General features: G+C 35.7%; 1 protein-coding gene across 9 annotated transcripts in view; it reads right to left on the reverse strand.

The window, feature by feature from the left end:
- The window catches only part of R3hdm1 (R3H domain containing 1), a 137,030-nt gene that overhangs the window by 71,425 nt on the left and 49,656 nt on the right, over positions 1 to 15,949 (reverse strand). For 7 of the 9 annotated variants that reach the window (XM_050161460.1, XM_050161455.1, XM_050161456.1 and 4 more), the window contains 4 exons: positions 13,027 to 13,141; positions 11,981 to 12,059; positions 1,809 to 1,868; positions 1,586 to 1,726 (listed from right to left, as the gene is read on the reverse strand). In XM_050161460.1, the coding sequence (XP_050017417.1) occupies positions 1,586 to 1,726; positions 1,809 to 1,868; positions 11,981 to 12,059; positions 13,027 to 13,141 (395 nt within the window). Of the gene's footprint in view, positions 1 to 1,585; positions 1,727 to 1,808; positions 1,869 to 11,980; positions 12,060 to 13,026; positions 13,142 to 15,949 lie in introns of those variants that run through there. The other 2 variants (XM_050161457.1, XM_050161461.1) reach the window with 2 other exon arrangements.

Genomic DNA, 15,949 nt, shown 5'->3' on the forward strand with positions numbered 1-15,949 from the left:
AGTTTGTTTTTATTCAATGTGGAGCAGATCTCTAAGGTTTTCTGATTTACAACCTTCTTTAGATCCCAGAAGATATAAAGTAAGAATACAGTGTAACTTCAATGATCTGAAACAGTTATAATTACATTAACCCATACTTTGTAAATATCTCTGCTTAACTAAATTTTTGATTACTTTTACAAATAGAACCCTAAAAACTTTTCTGACATCATTTATAGAATTCAAATAACTGAAGTTACACTGTATTGAAAACCTTAGAGAGTTGTCAGTCAAAATGTTAGTCAAAATGCCTGCTAATGTTCATGTGTTTGGGCATCCAGCAGCTCTAAGTAAGGTTGAAGGGTACTGGTTAAAGAGAGTAATTTCTAGCACTTTCAATTCACCTACATCTTATTAAATACTATCCTGTTTTAGTCATTATATAATTAACTGGAAAAAGATTAACTGATAAAAGCTGTTTCAATAAGATTAATGAATAGACATGATGAAACTAAATCAGATTTCTATTTTCTAATAGTCCCCAAAAAATAATAAAAAATTTCTGCCCAAGGCAATTTATTATTTTTTGTTGTAGGAATAGTCATTTAAAATATGAAATACACCTATCTAGTTGATAAAGACTATCTGAAATTGAGGAGCCCCAATTTTGCTTCATCAAGCAATATGGCACCTATTCTGGCAAAGACTATGGTAACTGAAGGGACTAGATGAATTAAATATAACCATGTAAAAATGAATGGTACAGATAAGACTCTGGGAGTTATTTGACCTGAGGAAAAGCAGAAAAAATAATGAAGTGAAGAACATTATTCATGGCACTTGAAATTGATTGCTACTTAGGTCTTAGGTCTCTTTCTACCATTATTGAAAATGATAAAGAGAATACTATTGCACCATGTATGCTGGCACAGACCTATAATCCCAGTGCTACAGAGAATGAGACTAGAGGACTTTTTTATAATTCAAGGGATTGAGTGCAGATCCTTGAGCATAGTCATGTGTTGTACCGTTGAGCTGTAAGCCCAGCCTTTTAAAGGGCTTTCAAAAAGCAATTACTTTTAAAGCAAAGGGTTCCTTTTAACCATATAAAAACTTTCCTCAGTAAATTAGATATGGCCCAAGAAACAACATAGCAGTATGGAAGACTGGAGTTTCAGTTTCTTCATATTTGACACAGAAAAAGGAAAACAAAACAAAACAAACCAACAAAACGAAACAAGATTTTGGAAATGATAACAAAGTGGTAGATGATGTGAGGATGGCAAAATCTGAAACGCTTTTTCTTTTTTAAAATTATTTAAACAAATCGCCTAATGGTGGCCATGGATACCTAAATTAACTTTAAAAATTCATTAAGAGAGTAGCTGTCAAACAAGGTTGATAATATGTTCTCCGAGGTGTTTGTTGTAGCTGTGCCTAAGACAAGGCTCATCTTCCTCATCTGAATCCAGGTTTGCATTTTGTTCACAGCGAGATAAATGTACTTTTTGGCTCCATCACACAAAGTTATCATGGAATTTACCACAAATGGAAGGTGCTGTAGGAAGGCAAGTATTAGTTCACAGACAACATACTGAACACTTACATTCTTGTGTTGCTAGTTTTGTTCACTATGACAGACTTTCCACTCTGATCAACATTGTGGTCTAATCCAAAGTAGGCAGCCACTCTGTGTAACAGCATCCTGTGGTAAGATGTCATTGGGGGAAACTTCTTACGTGGGGACCTGAAGGAAGAGAACAGCTAATTTAATAACTCAAGGAGAACTACAATGACAATTCCTTTTCTTGTTAAATGTCAGAACTTACTCATTATTACCAATGAAATCTAAAATTTCTTGTTCCAATTTCAGCAGCATCATTCTGTCCCTGAAAGAAAGGATGGAGACCCTTACATGTAAACTTAGCACGGAAGTAATCATAACTGTCAACAGGTTATGAAATTTACTAATTCCCCCCTAAAAAGAACACGCTCAGAGATAGTACAAGCTTGATGCTAGTGTATTTATAAGCTCCCTAAAAAAGAAGAGTTAAGAGAATGAAAAAAAATTTTTGGTGTAACTTTTTAAGGTAGCTCTCTCTCTCTCTCTCTCTCTCTCTCTCTCTCTCTCTCTCTCTCTCTCTCACACACACACACACACACACACAAATGTAGACAGGACAGGGTACACTCTAAGAGACAACTATGTTATCTTTAGCTCCTCAGAAACAATGCTCTAAAGAACATGGGATTCTGTTCATAGTAACAAACATACTTATGGCAAGTCAATGCTCTTACTTCTCGTTCTGTAAGCTGCTACTATGTATATCTAAGATCTTGAGAAAATTCCTCACAAAATGAAGCAAATACATCCACTATCTAAAATGAATCAGTCTCAAGTGAGTTTCTGCATGTGCCCCTTTAGATGACTAGGGTCCTATGCAGGGCATTTAGGCTCTAAAAGTCAATGGAGTCATTCCTCTTGGTTCTTTTGTTTTGTTTTGAGACAGGGTTTGAGACAGCCCTGGAAGTCCTGGAACTCACTCAGTAGACTAAGCAGGCAGATTTGAAATTTACAGAGATCCGCCTGCCTCTGCCTACTTGGATTAAAGGCATGTGCCACCACTGCCCGACTCCTCTTGGTTCATATACCTTGAAAATATGGCTCTACGGTTTTCCTCTACTCACTGCAGATTTCATGATAATGTGGGAAACAAAACAAAAAACCTCAGAGAAACTCAAAGTTAGAAATAGCTTTACAGATTGTTTTCTAAAGATTTTAAGTTCACGAATAGTATGGCCCAAAAAGTTCTCTAAAATAAACACTACAGAGAAGAAACTCCTAAAATTTAACACAAGAGCTGGAGTTGATTCTTTTTTTTCATATATATATATTTTTTAAAGATTTATTTATTTATTATGTATACAACATTCCTTCCATGTATGTTTGTATGCCAGAAGAGGGTGCCAGATCTCATTATAGATGGTTGTGAGCCACCATGTGGTTGCTGGGAATTGAACTCAGGACCTTTGGAGGAGCAGGCAATGCTCTTAACCACTGAGCCATCTCTCCAGCTCCTGGAGTTGATTCTTGAGTCACCTAAAAGTCTGTGCATAAATACTGTGTTTGACACTCCCCATGCACTGCAAAACAAGCCCCATAAACAGAATACCTTTTAGTTTATTCATTTATTCAATAAAAAGTTACTGTATATATTTACAATATGTACAAAAAGAGAAAATTATGCTTCAACAATTTCAAACCCAAATCCAAAATCAAGAGTACATTTTAATGCAAATTCTAGTAACATTCAATTTTGCAGTCTGACCTGATTCTTTTTTGCTATTTGTCATCTTAATAAATGGTACCACCTTCTATTTACTGTGGTATGACAGAACAAGAATTTTATGTTAATTACATCCTTTGTGTCTGTGTATGAAAGAGAAGCATGAGAGTATGTATATTTGTTCATGTGGGCATGCACATACATATAAGCATGCAGAGTGAGTTTAAGCTGGGTTGTCTTTCTTGATGACTTTCTGTACTATTTCCGTTTTTTAAGACGGGGTCTTTTACTGAACCTGAAACTCAGACTTGTTAGACTGGCTGGCTACTGAGCCCCTAAGATTATCCTGTATCCATTTCTCAACACTGAGACTATAGGCATGTCCAGCTTTTATTTTTAAAAGATTTTATTCCAGACATGGTGGTGCACGCCTTTAACCCAGCACCCAGGAGGTAGAGGCAGGTGGATTTCTGTGAGTTCAAGACCAGCATGGTCTACAGAGCAAGATCAAAGATAGACAAGGTTACATGGTACTGTTACTACAGGGCCTATGCTTAGCTTTTCATAAGAACGCTGGGATCTAAATGTTGATGATCATATCTGTGTGGCAAATGCTTTTCCTACTGAGCAATCAATCTCTCCAGTCCCATTTTTTTCCTACAGCTTTCTTTCATTCTTTTTAAAAGACAAGATCTTAATGACTTGTCCACGCTGGCCTTGAACTCAAGATGAGATCCAGAAAATTACTGATTTTGTGATTTTCCTACCTCTCAGCCCTCTGGGTAGGTGCTACTGCAGAATCATTAGGCCCCCAATTTTTTCTTGTGGTTTTGTTTTTAAACATAGTCTTGTTATGTAATCCTGTCTTCCTTCAAATTTAAGTCTCTTACCTTGGCCTCCTGAATTCTCAGACTAAAGGTACACATCATCACATCCCACACAATCCTCAAGGTAATTCTCCTATTGAGTTAACTATTGCTGCAAATCTTATCTACCCTCTTTGGTTCTACTGCAATGCTCCTGTGTCCCAGCAATCAGGAATTTCAACATTTTTCTTGTGATGGTCTAACCTGTTCTATGTGGAACATGCATAATAGTCTTGTAAAAGTACTTATGTAATCACAGCATTCCTTTGGTTTAATCTGTGAGAGGTTTCCCATTGCTCTTGGAATTCAAATTCTGTAATGTTCCTACAAGCTAGGCACAAGCTAAACTATATTTTTAGAACTCACAAAATTCTCATCATCTGGACTACCTCTGTTCTAGTTCCCTAAGGAACTCTTGGACTACCTTGTTACTTAAGCTGTTTGCCCAGAACAGCCTTTTATATTCTCTTAAAATTCATTCGTATTTTAAAAGCATATATCATAGTTATCATTATATAAATATACAGGTTCTAAACAAATTAAACTATTTCATAAAGTCCTTACATAATCTTCTTCCATTAAATTTTGGAAAAGATAAAGAACTTTTTCTTCCATAGAATCTGCCCCGTGAAATAGATTTATCCTCTTAATGGTTAGGTCTTCTTTTTCTTTGTACTTTTAGACTTATTTACTTTATTTGATGCAAGTATTTTGCCTGTATGTATCTGTGCACATGTTCCTGGAACCTGTGGAGGACAGGCATCATCAAATCCTGTGGAACTGGAGTTAGGGAAGGCCTGTTTTTAAGCACTGAGGCATCACTCCAGACCCTAGATCTTTTCCATAAGAACTTTTGGGGTCAAATTGAGACGATATAATTTTCACCAATTTTTCCAGTTTTATAAACTCTTATTGAATAAGAAACTATGGAGCAGCACTTTAATAGAATTCACAGAGAACAGTGCACTTAAATTGGTTTTCTGTATAGGATATAAATTGCTGATGAAAGATATTTCAAATGTTCTTTGTGTTGAATGTGATTCTATCAGCCACGATAGAAAGTCAGGTGTTTCTTACCTAAAACTGTAACCTACTGATTGCAGGCGATTTTTCTATCATTATCATACCTAATCATTTTAAATAATTTCCCCACTGTTAGTAGAATGTACTAGAAACATAAGGAGCAGTAAGTTTCCTAAGATCTTAAGTCTACACACTTGACTTTTTAATCACTGTGGTAGTCTAAGATCCTAAGTTTTCACATCTATAAGCAAGGTTATAAATATTTTAATAATAGACATAAGCTAAAAAAATGAACTAATATATGCTATCATTAAACACATAAAAACAAGGATTTCAATCAAAACGACATAAAACTACTTAAATAAAGGAGCAATAATATGTGGGTTTTAGCAGTCCCAGCGGTCTGTCAACAGAACCTTCATCCATTTACAGATGGAAGCAGATTCAGAGATCCACAGCTAAGCACTGGTCCCGGCTGCTGAAGTCCAGATAAAGAGGAGGAGGAATAATATGAATTGGGAGGAGGGGGGTCAAGATCAAGATAGGGAAACAAAGAGACGGCTGACCTGAGCTGGGAGTTCATGGACTGTGGACTGACAGCTGGGGAGCCTGCATGGGGCCAAAGTAGGCCTTCTGCATGTGTTGACAGTTGTGTAGCTTAGTCTGTTTGAGGGACCCCTGGAAGAGGGACCAGGATTTATCCCTGTCACATGAGCTGGCTTTTTGGAACCTAGGCTTGATGCAGTGAGGTGGGGCTTGTAACAGTGATGTAACATTACTCCAATCAAAGTAATTTTTAGGTGTATTTTACAAAAACACATAGCTAAATATGAGCAAGCCTAAATTATTTAAAATATATTAATTAAAAAAATTACCATGATTAATCCATGGTCTTGCTTCTTCCTCCATTATTTTACACAATATAGCTACTTGTAACACTTTTCTACCTATTAAATTCAAATATTGGGGGCTGGTTCAGTAGTTAAGAACACTGGCTACTTGGCCAGTCAGTGTTGGCGCATGCCTTTAATCACAGCACAGATGGATCTCTGTGAGTTCGAGGCCAGCCTGGTCTATGGAGCAAGTTCCAGGACAGGCTTGCAAGTTACAGACAAACTCTTCCTTGAAAAACCACAAAACAAAGAAAGAAAAAAACAAACAAACACAGACTGGTTGCTCTTCCACAGGACCCAGGTTCAATTCCCAGCACCCACATGGCAGCTCACAACTGTAACTCCAGTTCCAGGAGGTTCTGATACCTTCACGTAGAAATAAATGCATGCAAAACACCAATGCACATAAAATAAAATAAAAAAATTAAACTTAAACATAGCTATAAAACCAACAAGGTGTAAGATTATGTCAGTATATGTAACTCTGTCAAACACATAGAAAATATTTCTTGCAAACAGAAATTCTAAATATTTCATTATTTACCATTTCAAATTAAGTTTAATAATCTGAGAATTAAAACAGAGATTTAACGATATAAAGGAACAAAATCAAAAGGTTGGGGCTATAAGTCAGCTTAGTACGCATGAGGCCTACTGTTCAATCTCCATAACTGCTAAAAATAAAAATATATAAAAACTAAAAGTATAGTGCTAGTGAAATAGCTCAGTAGGTAAAAGAGCTCGCTGACAAGTCGAATGACCTGGTTGGATCGCTGTAGTGGAGGCAAAGCACATACTTGGAAAAGTTGTCCTGTGATGGAGGTGGGTCTTGTATCTTATCTGTTGCTTCCATTGGTTAATAATAAAGAAACTGCCTCGGCCCTCATAGGACAGAAAATTAGGTAGGTGGAGTAAACAGAAGAGAATGCTGGGAAAAAGAAGCTTAGTGAAGGAGTCGCCATGATTCTCCTGCTCTAGACAGACGCAGGTTAAGATCCTCCCTGGTAAGCCAGCTCTGGGCTACATAGAATATTAGAAATGGGTTAGAACAATATGTAAGAGCTAGCTAATAAGAAACTGGAACTAGCCGGGCCAGACAGTGTTTAAAAAGATACAGTTTCCGTGTAATTATTTCGGGCATTAGCTAGCCATGCGGGCGGCCGGGTGCCGGGTATGCAGCCCTGCTGCTCCTATCACAACAGTCCTGTGACCTATACAAAGTCACAACAGAAGGCACACCGACCCACATACATGCACTCAAAATGAATAAATAAATGTATTAATAAATGTAATAATTGGACAAATATATTTGGCATCTAGTAGAATTCTCTAGGATATACCAAATCCTGAAACCTTTAGTAAAAATCATCTGTACTTAATTGTGTATCAAATAATAATCATCTGCTTGAGAGTTCAGTGATTTAGCAAAAAATTAAATCCCTATAACACAATGACATTAGTAATAACTTATATACCAGGCATTAAATGAATTATTCACCCATTTGTTAGCTTAAATAGAACTGCATACACAGAAGAAATAACACACTGATAAAGCTGCAATGGGTGAGCAATGGACAAAGTACTAAATGAAGACCACTGTAGTGATATTTCATTTGTATGTTAATAAATAAAGCTTGCCATGAAGATCAGAAAGTAAAACAGTTGCACTGATCAGCGATACAGACCAGGCAGTGGTGACACACACCTTTAATCCCAGTAGCCACATTAGTTTGCCATAGAAACTGGGTATAGTGGTGAATGCCTTTAATCCCAGCACTAGAGAGGAATATAAAACAGGTTCCATTCTGAGGATTCCTGGAGGCAGGATCACCATTTTGGGACTGAGGTAAAAGTAAGAGCTAGTGGCTAACTGCTTTGCTTTTCTGGTCTTCAGGTTGAACCCCAATATTTGTCTCTGGGTTTTCATTAATTGTGCTACAGACCCATGTATTTGGTAAGATGATTAAAATGATGGTCCAGAGGAGGAAAAAACGTAGGACCAGAAAGCACATTGACAGCTAAAGGTTGTTTTTATAAAAAGATGTCAACAAAAAGCTCTAAAAACTTTCTTTTATAGTAACAAATAGCTGTGGATATACTAAAAGCATTAAGTCACACATTAAAAAGGACAAGAAGATAATTAAAAAGCTATTATATTTGTAAACAGAAACAGAATCACAGAACAGAGAATGTCGCTTGCTGGGTTTTGTTTGGTTGTACTTGATAAAGACTAAGAGGAAAGTTTTACCCATTTGGATCTTACTCAGACTAGCTAAGAATCTCCTATTTTCTCATTTATTCCTGGAACCACTCAGTTCTGCAAGAAAAACATGCTGAAGTAGTCAGTAGCTTTCTAATTTCCCATTCCAATGGGATACTTTGGGTACATCTATTTGGCTCTTTGTTGTTTTATCTTCTGTGAAACTGTTCTCTTGATGTAGAAGAAACTAAAAATAATATAATTAACATAATAAAGGATGTACCAATAGATTTACTTAGGAGACATTAACTCAAACAAAGTAAAATTTAGCTAGCCATCCCTCCAAACATCCCAAAGGTAAGTAGTCTGTTAGATAAGCAAAATTTACAACGGCAGAATGTAGATGCTCCAGTCCTCAAAGAGCATGCATACTTCTAACAATAGCTTTCAACCTGTGGGTTGCGACCCCTTTGGGGTAGAATGACTCCTTCACAGATGTCACATATCAGATACCACATATCAGATATTTACATTACGAATGATAATGGTAGCAAAATTACATTTATTAAGTAGCAACAAAAATAGTTGTCACCACAACATGAAGAACTGTATTAAAAAGCTGCAACATCAGAAAGGTTGAGAACTACTGATCTAACAGGAAGCTCAAGGATGCCACTGTTAAGTCCTGTCCTGCCATAAAGGCCCCATTTCTCTTCTTGAGAAAAGCAAAATTCTGCCAGATGGGTAAGTTGACCCCAGGTAATAACTATTTTAAAAGAACAACACTGGTGTACTTAAAACATAATTCTGGCATTATCTGTGCTGTGTAAATCTAGTGGCCAGACATGGAGTCTCCTGTCTCGGTTTAAGCTGTTTAAAGTGTAACCTGGGGTCGAGACCTAGGAGATGTAAGGATGACAGTATATGTAAATGCATAAGTCTAACTGTATGTAAGTTAGCAAAATCTTCTATTCAAGGCCAACTTCTTTGGGCATTAGCCACAGCCAGACGGCTTTTTCAGTAAAGAGGTTTCCTTTATTCATCTCTAAGAGTGATTTCTCTTAGATGGGAAGGCAGATTATTTCTATAACACTCTGGCTGACACCTAAACCAAATACCCTCAGGATTCTTCTGTCAGTTTTTGAGATCAAGTCCTTCCCTTCGTGTCTACCCTTTAAACTTAGCATTTTAAGAAAATTCTGTCCTTATCATCTGTTTAACTACCCCTTGGTAAACTCACCCCCATTAAGCTTTATCTTTACTGAGGACTTCACAATCTGTAACTCAATGTCGACTCATGGCCTTGATAACTGGAGCCTTTAAATTGTCCGTCCTGTCCTATTCTTGCCTGCCTCGTAACTCAATCGTGAGACTGGCTATTAGCTCTGTCAGAAACCTACCTGCTATTCTTAGTAGAATTCCATATTCAAATAATCAATTACTAACATGATTATTTCCTGAGTATCTTTCAAACTTGCTTCCCTGTCTCTAACCTCATACTAGGGATTGAAACTTGGGCCTTATAAATATTAGTCAAGTATTCTAAAACTGAGTTATACTCCCAGCCCCTTTTTTCTTTATATTGAGATTTTAAAACTTCCCAGCTAGCTTTGAACTTATCGTCTATGGGTCTCAGTCTCCAGGGTAGCTGAGACCTCCAGAAATGTACTAGCAAGCCTGGTAGTACCTCTCTATTTGCTGATTTCTAGCCACTTTCTTTCTTTATGATATTTTGTGACAGAGAAATCTCTCTAAATGCCCCCCCAAAGTTCTTTTAAAAAAAAATCTCATTATATGGTATTATTCTGTTTAAAATATGGCAATTACTCAAGTTAGCATGCCATACTAAGTAATTCTTCAGTAATTCACATAACTGGCATTTCAAGGAGGACAGTTTTCATTGATCACTATTGTGTTCACAGGTCTCTTTAAACATCCCTGATGTCCTAGTGGCTTTCATAATCTACTGGGACATAAAAACAAGCAAACAATCAACAACAGCACACAAAAAAACCACAGGTTGGGTCCTTTGCTGTTTGTTTGTGTTTCATTTTATAATTTGAGACAGGATTTTATTTTGTAGCCCTGTAACTTTCAGTAATCCTCCTTTTTCAGTCTTAAAGTGTCGAACATGCAGAGGTAACACACGCCTTTAATTTCAGCATCCAGGGAGCAGAGGCAGTTGATCTTTGAGTTTAAGGTCAGCCTACTCTACAGAGTTGAGTTTCAGATGGCCAAGACTGCAAGGAAAAATCCTATGTATAGAAGAACAAAACCAAACAAACAAGTGTATGTCAATGACAATGCCCTACTTAAGATTTTTATTTATGTGTGTGTGATTGTGTATATACCATAAATGTGGGTGCCCATGGAGGTCAGAAGAGGATGTCAGATCCCTAGAAGCTAGAGTTACATTACAGGCAGTTGTGAGCTGCCTGATGAGGGCGGGTACTGGGAACCAAACTTGGGTCCTATGGAAGAGGAGCAAGTGCTCTTAACAGCTGAGCCATTCCCTAACCCCTCCCTTTGTTTTTTATAGCAGCCGAAACAACCTCCTTCACAAAATTTCTTGGTCACTTCATACCTATAGTCCAATGAAATAAGACCTCTTTTCCTTTCTTTTCTTTTCTTTTCCCTTTCCTCCCCCCCCCCCCTCGTTTGGTTTTTCAAGACAGAGTTTCTCTCTATAAAAGTCCTGGCTGGCCTGGAACTAGACCAGGTTGGCCTTGAACTCAGAGATCCGCCTGTCTCTACCTCATACTGGGATTAAAGGTGTGAACCCCCCTGCACAGTCCCATAAAAAATTATTTTTTGATAGTAATATAATTATATCATTTCCTCCTTCCCTTTCCTCCATTCAATCTTTCCTTTATAGCCTTCCTTGTTTTCTTTCAAATTCATAGCAAAGGAGACCATTTTTGGTTGTGGTAGATCTCCTTCAGAGGCTAAGTACAAAACTGAAAATTAAGTGAGTAGTAGACATAGCAAATTTGAATGAGAGCAATAGTCAACAATCATGCTGGAGCACAACTGAACAAAGTCCAAGAGACACTAAAGACACTACTCACATCACCTCACTACATACACCTTCCTACTGACACTGTCTAATCTTTATTCCATGGTTATGTGACTACCACATAATAACTGGAGGAAAGGTTCTCAGCCTCGGTACATTTTCCCCATGAAAGTGCGCTGAAGTGCACTGTGTATATATAGCCTTTTTGTGGGTCTTTAAAGGTCCCTGCCAGAAATTTAAAAGTAATCAATCACCTTCTACGTTAGGCAAAATAGATTTCACAATTTAAGTACTGACTCAAATGAACAGTGTAAAAGGCTTTTGATTGGAAGTTTATAAACTAAGCAAGAAAGAACAAGATTTACACTTAATAAGTTATAGAGTTCTTACGTGGATGGAGGATATTATGGAAAGACATGCATGAATAAATCTCTCTCTTAATCCCAATTCAGAGTCTAAATATATTGGTGACCTGTACTTCCAGAAATTCCTAAAGAATAGGAATGATCTGCATATTATTATAACATGCATAATGCAAAGAAATTTATATATCTGCAGTTAGTAGACCAACATCTTAGTCCTAAGAAACTAAAATGTTTTTTATTATATTGCATATAGCTATAATCTTACCTTAAAACTCAAATTCAATAATGAAAACATATATAGCAAGATTATAGTACTAGAAACAATGTAAATCTTATAAGTTTAATTTTTACCTGGGATTGTTTTTTAGTGTATTCACTAAAAATTCATGTAGATCTATGCCAGTTGAATCAGTATATTCTTGACTGGAATCTAAAAAACAACAACACAAAAACCCAGTATAAAGTTGTTTGAACACAAATCCCTTCCCCTTTTGTATATTCTATCTATCTTAAATAAAATGAGATGCCCCAAGAAAAAGAGAAAAAAATGACAAAGTAGGAAACGGAAATTTATGAAGGCAGATGCTTACTATTTTTCAACTTGCATGCATTTGTCATGACATGGGGTAATCTAACTGCATGTACACACACATTCTTAAATTTAATGTCAGACTAAACATATCCTGATTTCCTTCATGATCCTCATGTACTCATCATATTCTCATGTTCAAACATGTTTTCTTAGGTGAAAAAAAATGAGTAATTTTGATAATTATTTCTATTGTAGCAAATTTAAAGAGTTCAATTCATCTGAATGTATATGAGCAGAAATAGTACTTTGGAAAAATTATAGTTCTAACATTATTTATTCAAGAATCTTGAAATTCAGTGCCAAAGGTTTGCTTTAAAAATATTTTACAAATACTCATGTGTATTTATCCCCATAAATGGAATGTCCTGGTAATAATGGTCAACATGACAGAATTTATAAGCTTAACATTTTTACTAAACTCTTGTATTCAATAATGAGAATCCTCAAAACTTTTTATGAAGACAAACATTCTGGGGCTTTCAACAATATTCTTAATATAATACCGATTTCTTGTAATGAACAATATAACACAAACTATGATTCTGGCATTTGAATATGAGTGAGACTTGAACTGACTTTGATGACTATATTCTTTAGTAACTGAGATTTATGTTACAATTTTTGCCTGGAGAATCTTAATATTATACATAACCACGATAAACCAGATGACTAAATATGACATCATCTCTCCAGTCAGCTATGGCATTTTCAATATATTTATGTGACACGTTATTCAAGGGGCAAAGAATTATTAATAATGAAACTAAACTTTTATTTAAAAACTAAAAAAAAATAAATTACTAACCTCTTGATAACATTTTTCTTGGCAACTTATCACTGGCTTTTTCTTTATCTGTTTCATCTTTTGAGGGCTTTTCCTCTTTTTCAAATGATTGTGTTAACTGGATTTGAATTTTTTCCTGTTGGAAGAAAAAATTAGTTACTCCATGAAATTATAAAAACTAATTCAAAATAATTATTGGTATTTCCCGAGTTAACTCAAAACTGTATGAAGGACAAAAAGGAGAAGAAAAAGGTGGCACAGGACTTTAATATCAGCACTCACAGGCAGAGACAGGCAAATCTATGAATACTGTGAATTCGAGGCCTGCTTGGTCAACACTGTGAAACCCCACCTCAAAACAAACAAAAAAAAGACACTTAAAAAATGTCTTGAGAAGAAAGGTTAAAACAGTTTGTTCAGTCAGGTATGGTGGTACACAATACCAAAACTACACCTAATATGTTCATCTGAATGTATCAATTAAAGCAGACCTTTATAATTGTTTTGGAGAAAATAAATGTTTACCATTACAGTTTTAGTACATTTATTTACAAACACACTAGAGGTCGGAAATCAGATCTTCTTGACCTATTATTGTTCCAGTGGAGATGCTCACAATTATCAACCATGACAACAGAAATATGTTGGTATCAGGAAAATAATTAACAAAATTCAGCTTCTTTTTGAGATTGTATCTAATGTATGCTAGGCTCACTTTGGGTTTGCTATATAGACGAGAATGACCCTGAATGTCTCATTTTTTGCCTCCACCTCCCAAGTGCTGGGATTACAAGTGTGCAAACTACATCTAATTCATATGGTGCTAGGGATGGAATCCACTCTACAAACTAAGCTACATCCCTAGCCCAGATTTAGTTTTTTGAGTATCCCATATAAGCACACTCCATTCTTTTTCTTGAAAGAGAAAAACGTAAGCAGAAAAGTTTTCAAAATTGTGGTACCTGTTTTCTCACTTGAGGTTTATATATCACTGTGCCTCCTTTAATTATCACACAACTGTTTTAGAAAGATATCAAATAACATTGTTTCTTCCTGATATGTAAGAACTATAAAGTAGTAATACCATCTCAAATCAAAATGGAGAATACTTATGTTGAAAATGTCATTAAAGCAATTTTAGAGCCAGCAGAGATTACTAGGAAATTAACTTACATACCCTGAAAGGCAAAGATTACGTTGAGCTATGTTTATTCAGACAAAATTACAAGAAATATACAATAAACTCCAGGCCATATCAACAAAAGATAAAAGTGTGGCCCATTCTTAGACTAAATTATACTGTTGTACATTACTTAACCTTTCTGGGCAGCAGTGGCAGAAGTGGTCAGCAATACAGAGTATACAAACATCAGGATTCTCAAACTTACTGCCAGCAGAATTTCTTTTAAACTTCTTTCCACCACACATAAAATTATTTTCAAAACAACTGTTAGTAGAATTTGTTATGTGTACATAATTATACATATATTAAGTAAGATAATTTGCTAATGTTTTCTTCTCTTTTGTTTTTTCTTCCATTCCATCTGTATTCCAATTTCAGAGCCTGGGGATCTGCTGAGTGGCACAATCACGCTCAGAACACACAGTAAACACTACCCACTGCAAGTTCCTACCAGGATGATGAGAACTTGCTTACCAAACACAGGATGTTGTATATACTGTGACTTCGTGACTTTGATTTATTTTTTAAGCCTTTTTCTGTTTCTATTCTTACCATAGTTTTCAGATATTTATAAATGGTTATAGAATTATATTGTAAGAGAACATTTAGGAGAGCTCTGCTTTGAAGCTTCTTACTACTCAGGTAGATAGTCCAGTAAAATGTATGTAGGGGGAAAAGACTTCACACTGAATTCTTAAACCCTCACTAAAATGTGCTTCTAGTGACTAGCAGATTTCACTTCTAAATTATTTTCTCTGAATCATAGATATCTGTTTATAGATATTAAATTACTTAATCAAGTTAAACTATATTTTGCAATTCTAGTAGAGAAGGCTGGTGTCTTGTCATCAGCTGACCCCGTTTTCAGTACATGAATAAAGAAAACCCTTTTGGAATGCTGAGTTGCAATGTAAACTCTTCTAACTATAAATAATGGGAACATGTACACAGGAAACTGCAATCACCTTATTCTTTACTATGACATTTATAACATCTGTGATTAAGGTCATTTCTCTATTACAAACTCTCATCACACAAGTGACATCTCTCATGTAATTGTTTCTCAACTTTTTTTTATGAGTTTTATGCCATATTAAATCACCAAAAATTACTACACCATGGGGAAAATTGGTGAAAACTATATCAAGGATGAGAACAGAGAGCAGAACACTTATTTTCTAGTTCCTTTTCAGGCACATTTTAGTCAATTTAAGGCATGAATAAAAGGTTTCTCCTTTTAAAAGTATCTTTTATTCAGAGAGGCAAAAGACATTATTATCCAAACAAAAATGATTATGTTTAGAGAAACTGAGAAACAACATAGTAAGTGGAATAACTGAATTCTGAATAACATCTTATACAGATTTATATATAAATCTTGTACAGAATTATACAGAATATACAGACGGTGTAACTCTTTTGAAAATACACCATCTATGACCAATATATATACTAATAGCTGACACATATCCTAGTAAATATTTTTCAAAAGAATTTTCACTATGTAGGTTTCTGTAGTATAAGACAATTCCCACTGCCCCCAACATTTTTCAAATAACGTAAAATAAATGGAAAATTAAAAACCAAGATTACAATGGTTTTTCTCAGAAGGTATACATTTCTAACTTATAAAAGAAATTTCTGGGGGCTGGAGAGATGGCTCAGAGGTTAAGAGCACTGACTGCTCTTCCGGATGTCCTGAGTTTAATTCCCAGCAGCCATATGGTGGCTCACAACCATCTGTAATGAGACTGGTTCCCT

This window comes from Alexandromys fortis, unplaced genomic scaffold (assembly GCF_014885135.2).
Source record: "Alexandromys fortis isolate MF-2015 unplaced genomic scaffold, M_Fortis_MF-2015_v1.1 scaffold_109, whole genome shotgun sequence".
In the NCBI taxonomy this organism is placed as follows: Eukaryota; Metazoa; Chordata; class Mammalia; order Rodentia; family Cricetidae; genus Alexandromys; species Alexandromys fortis.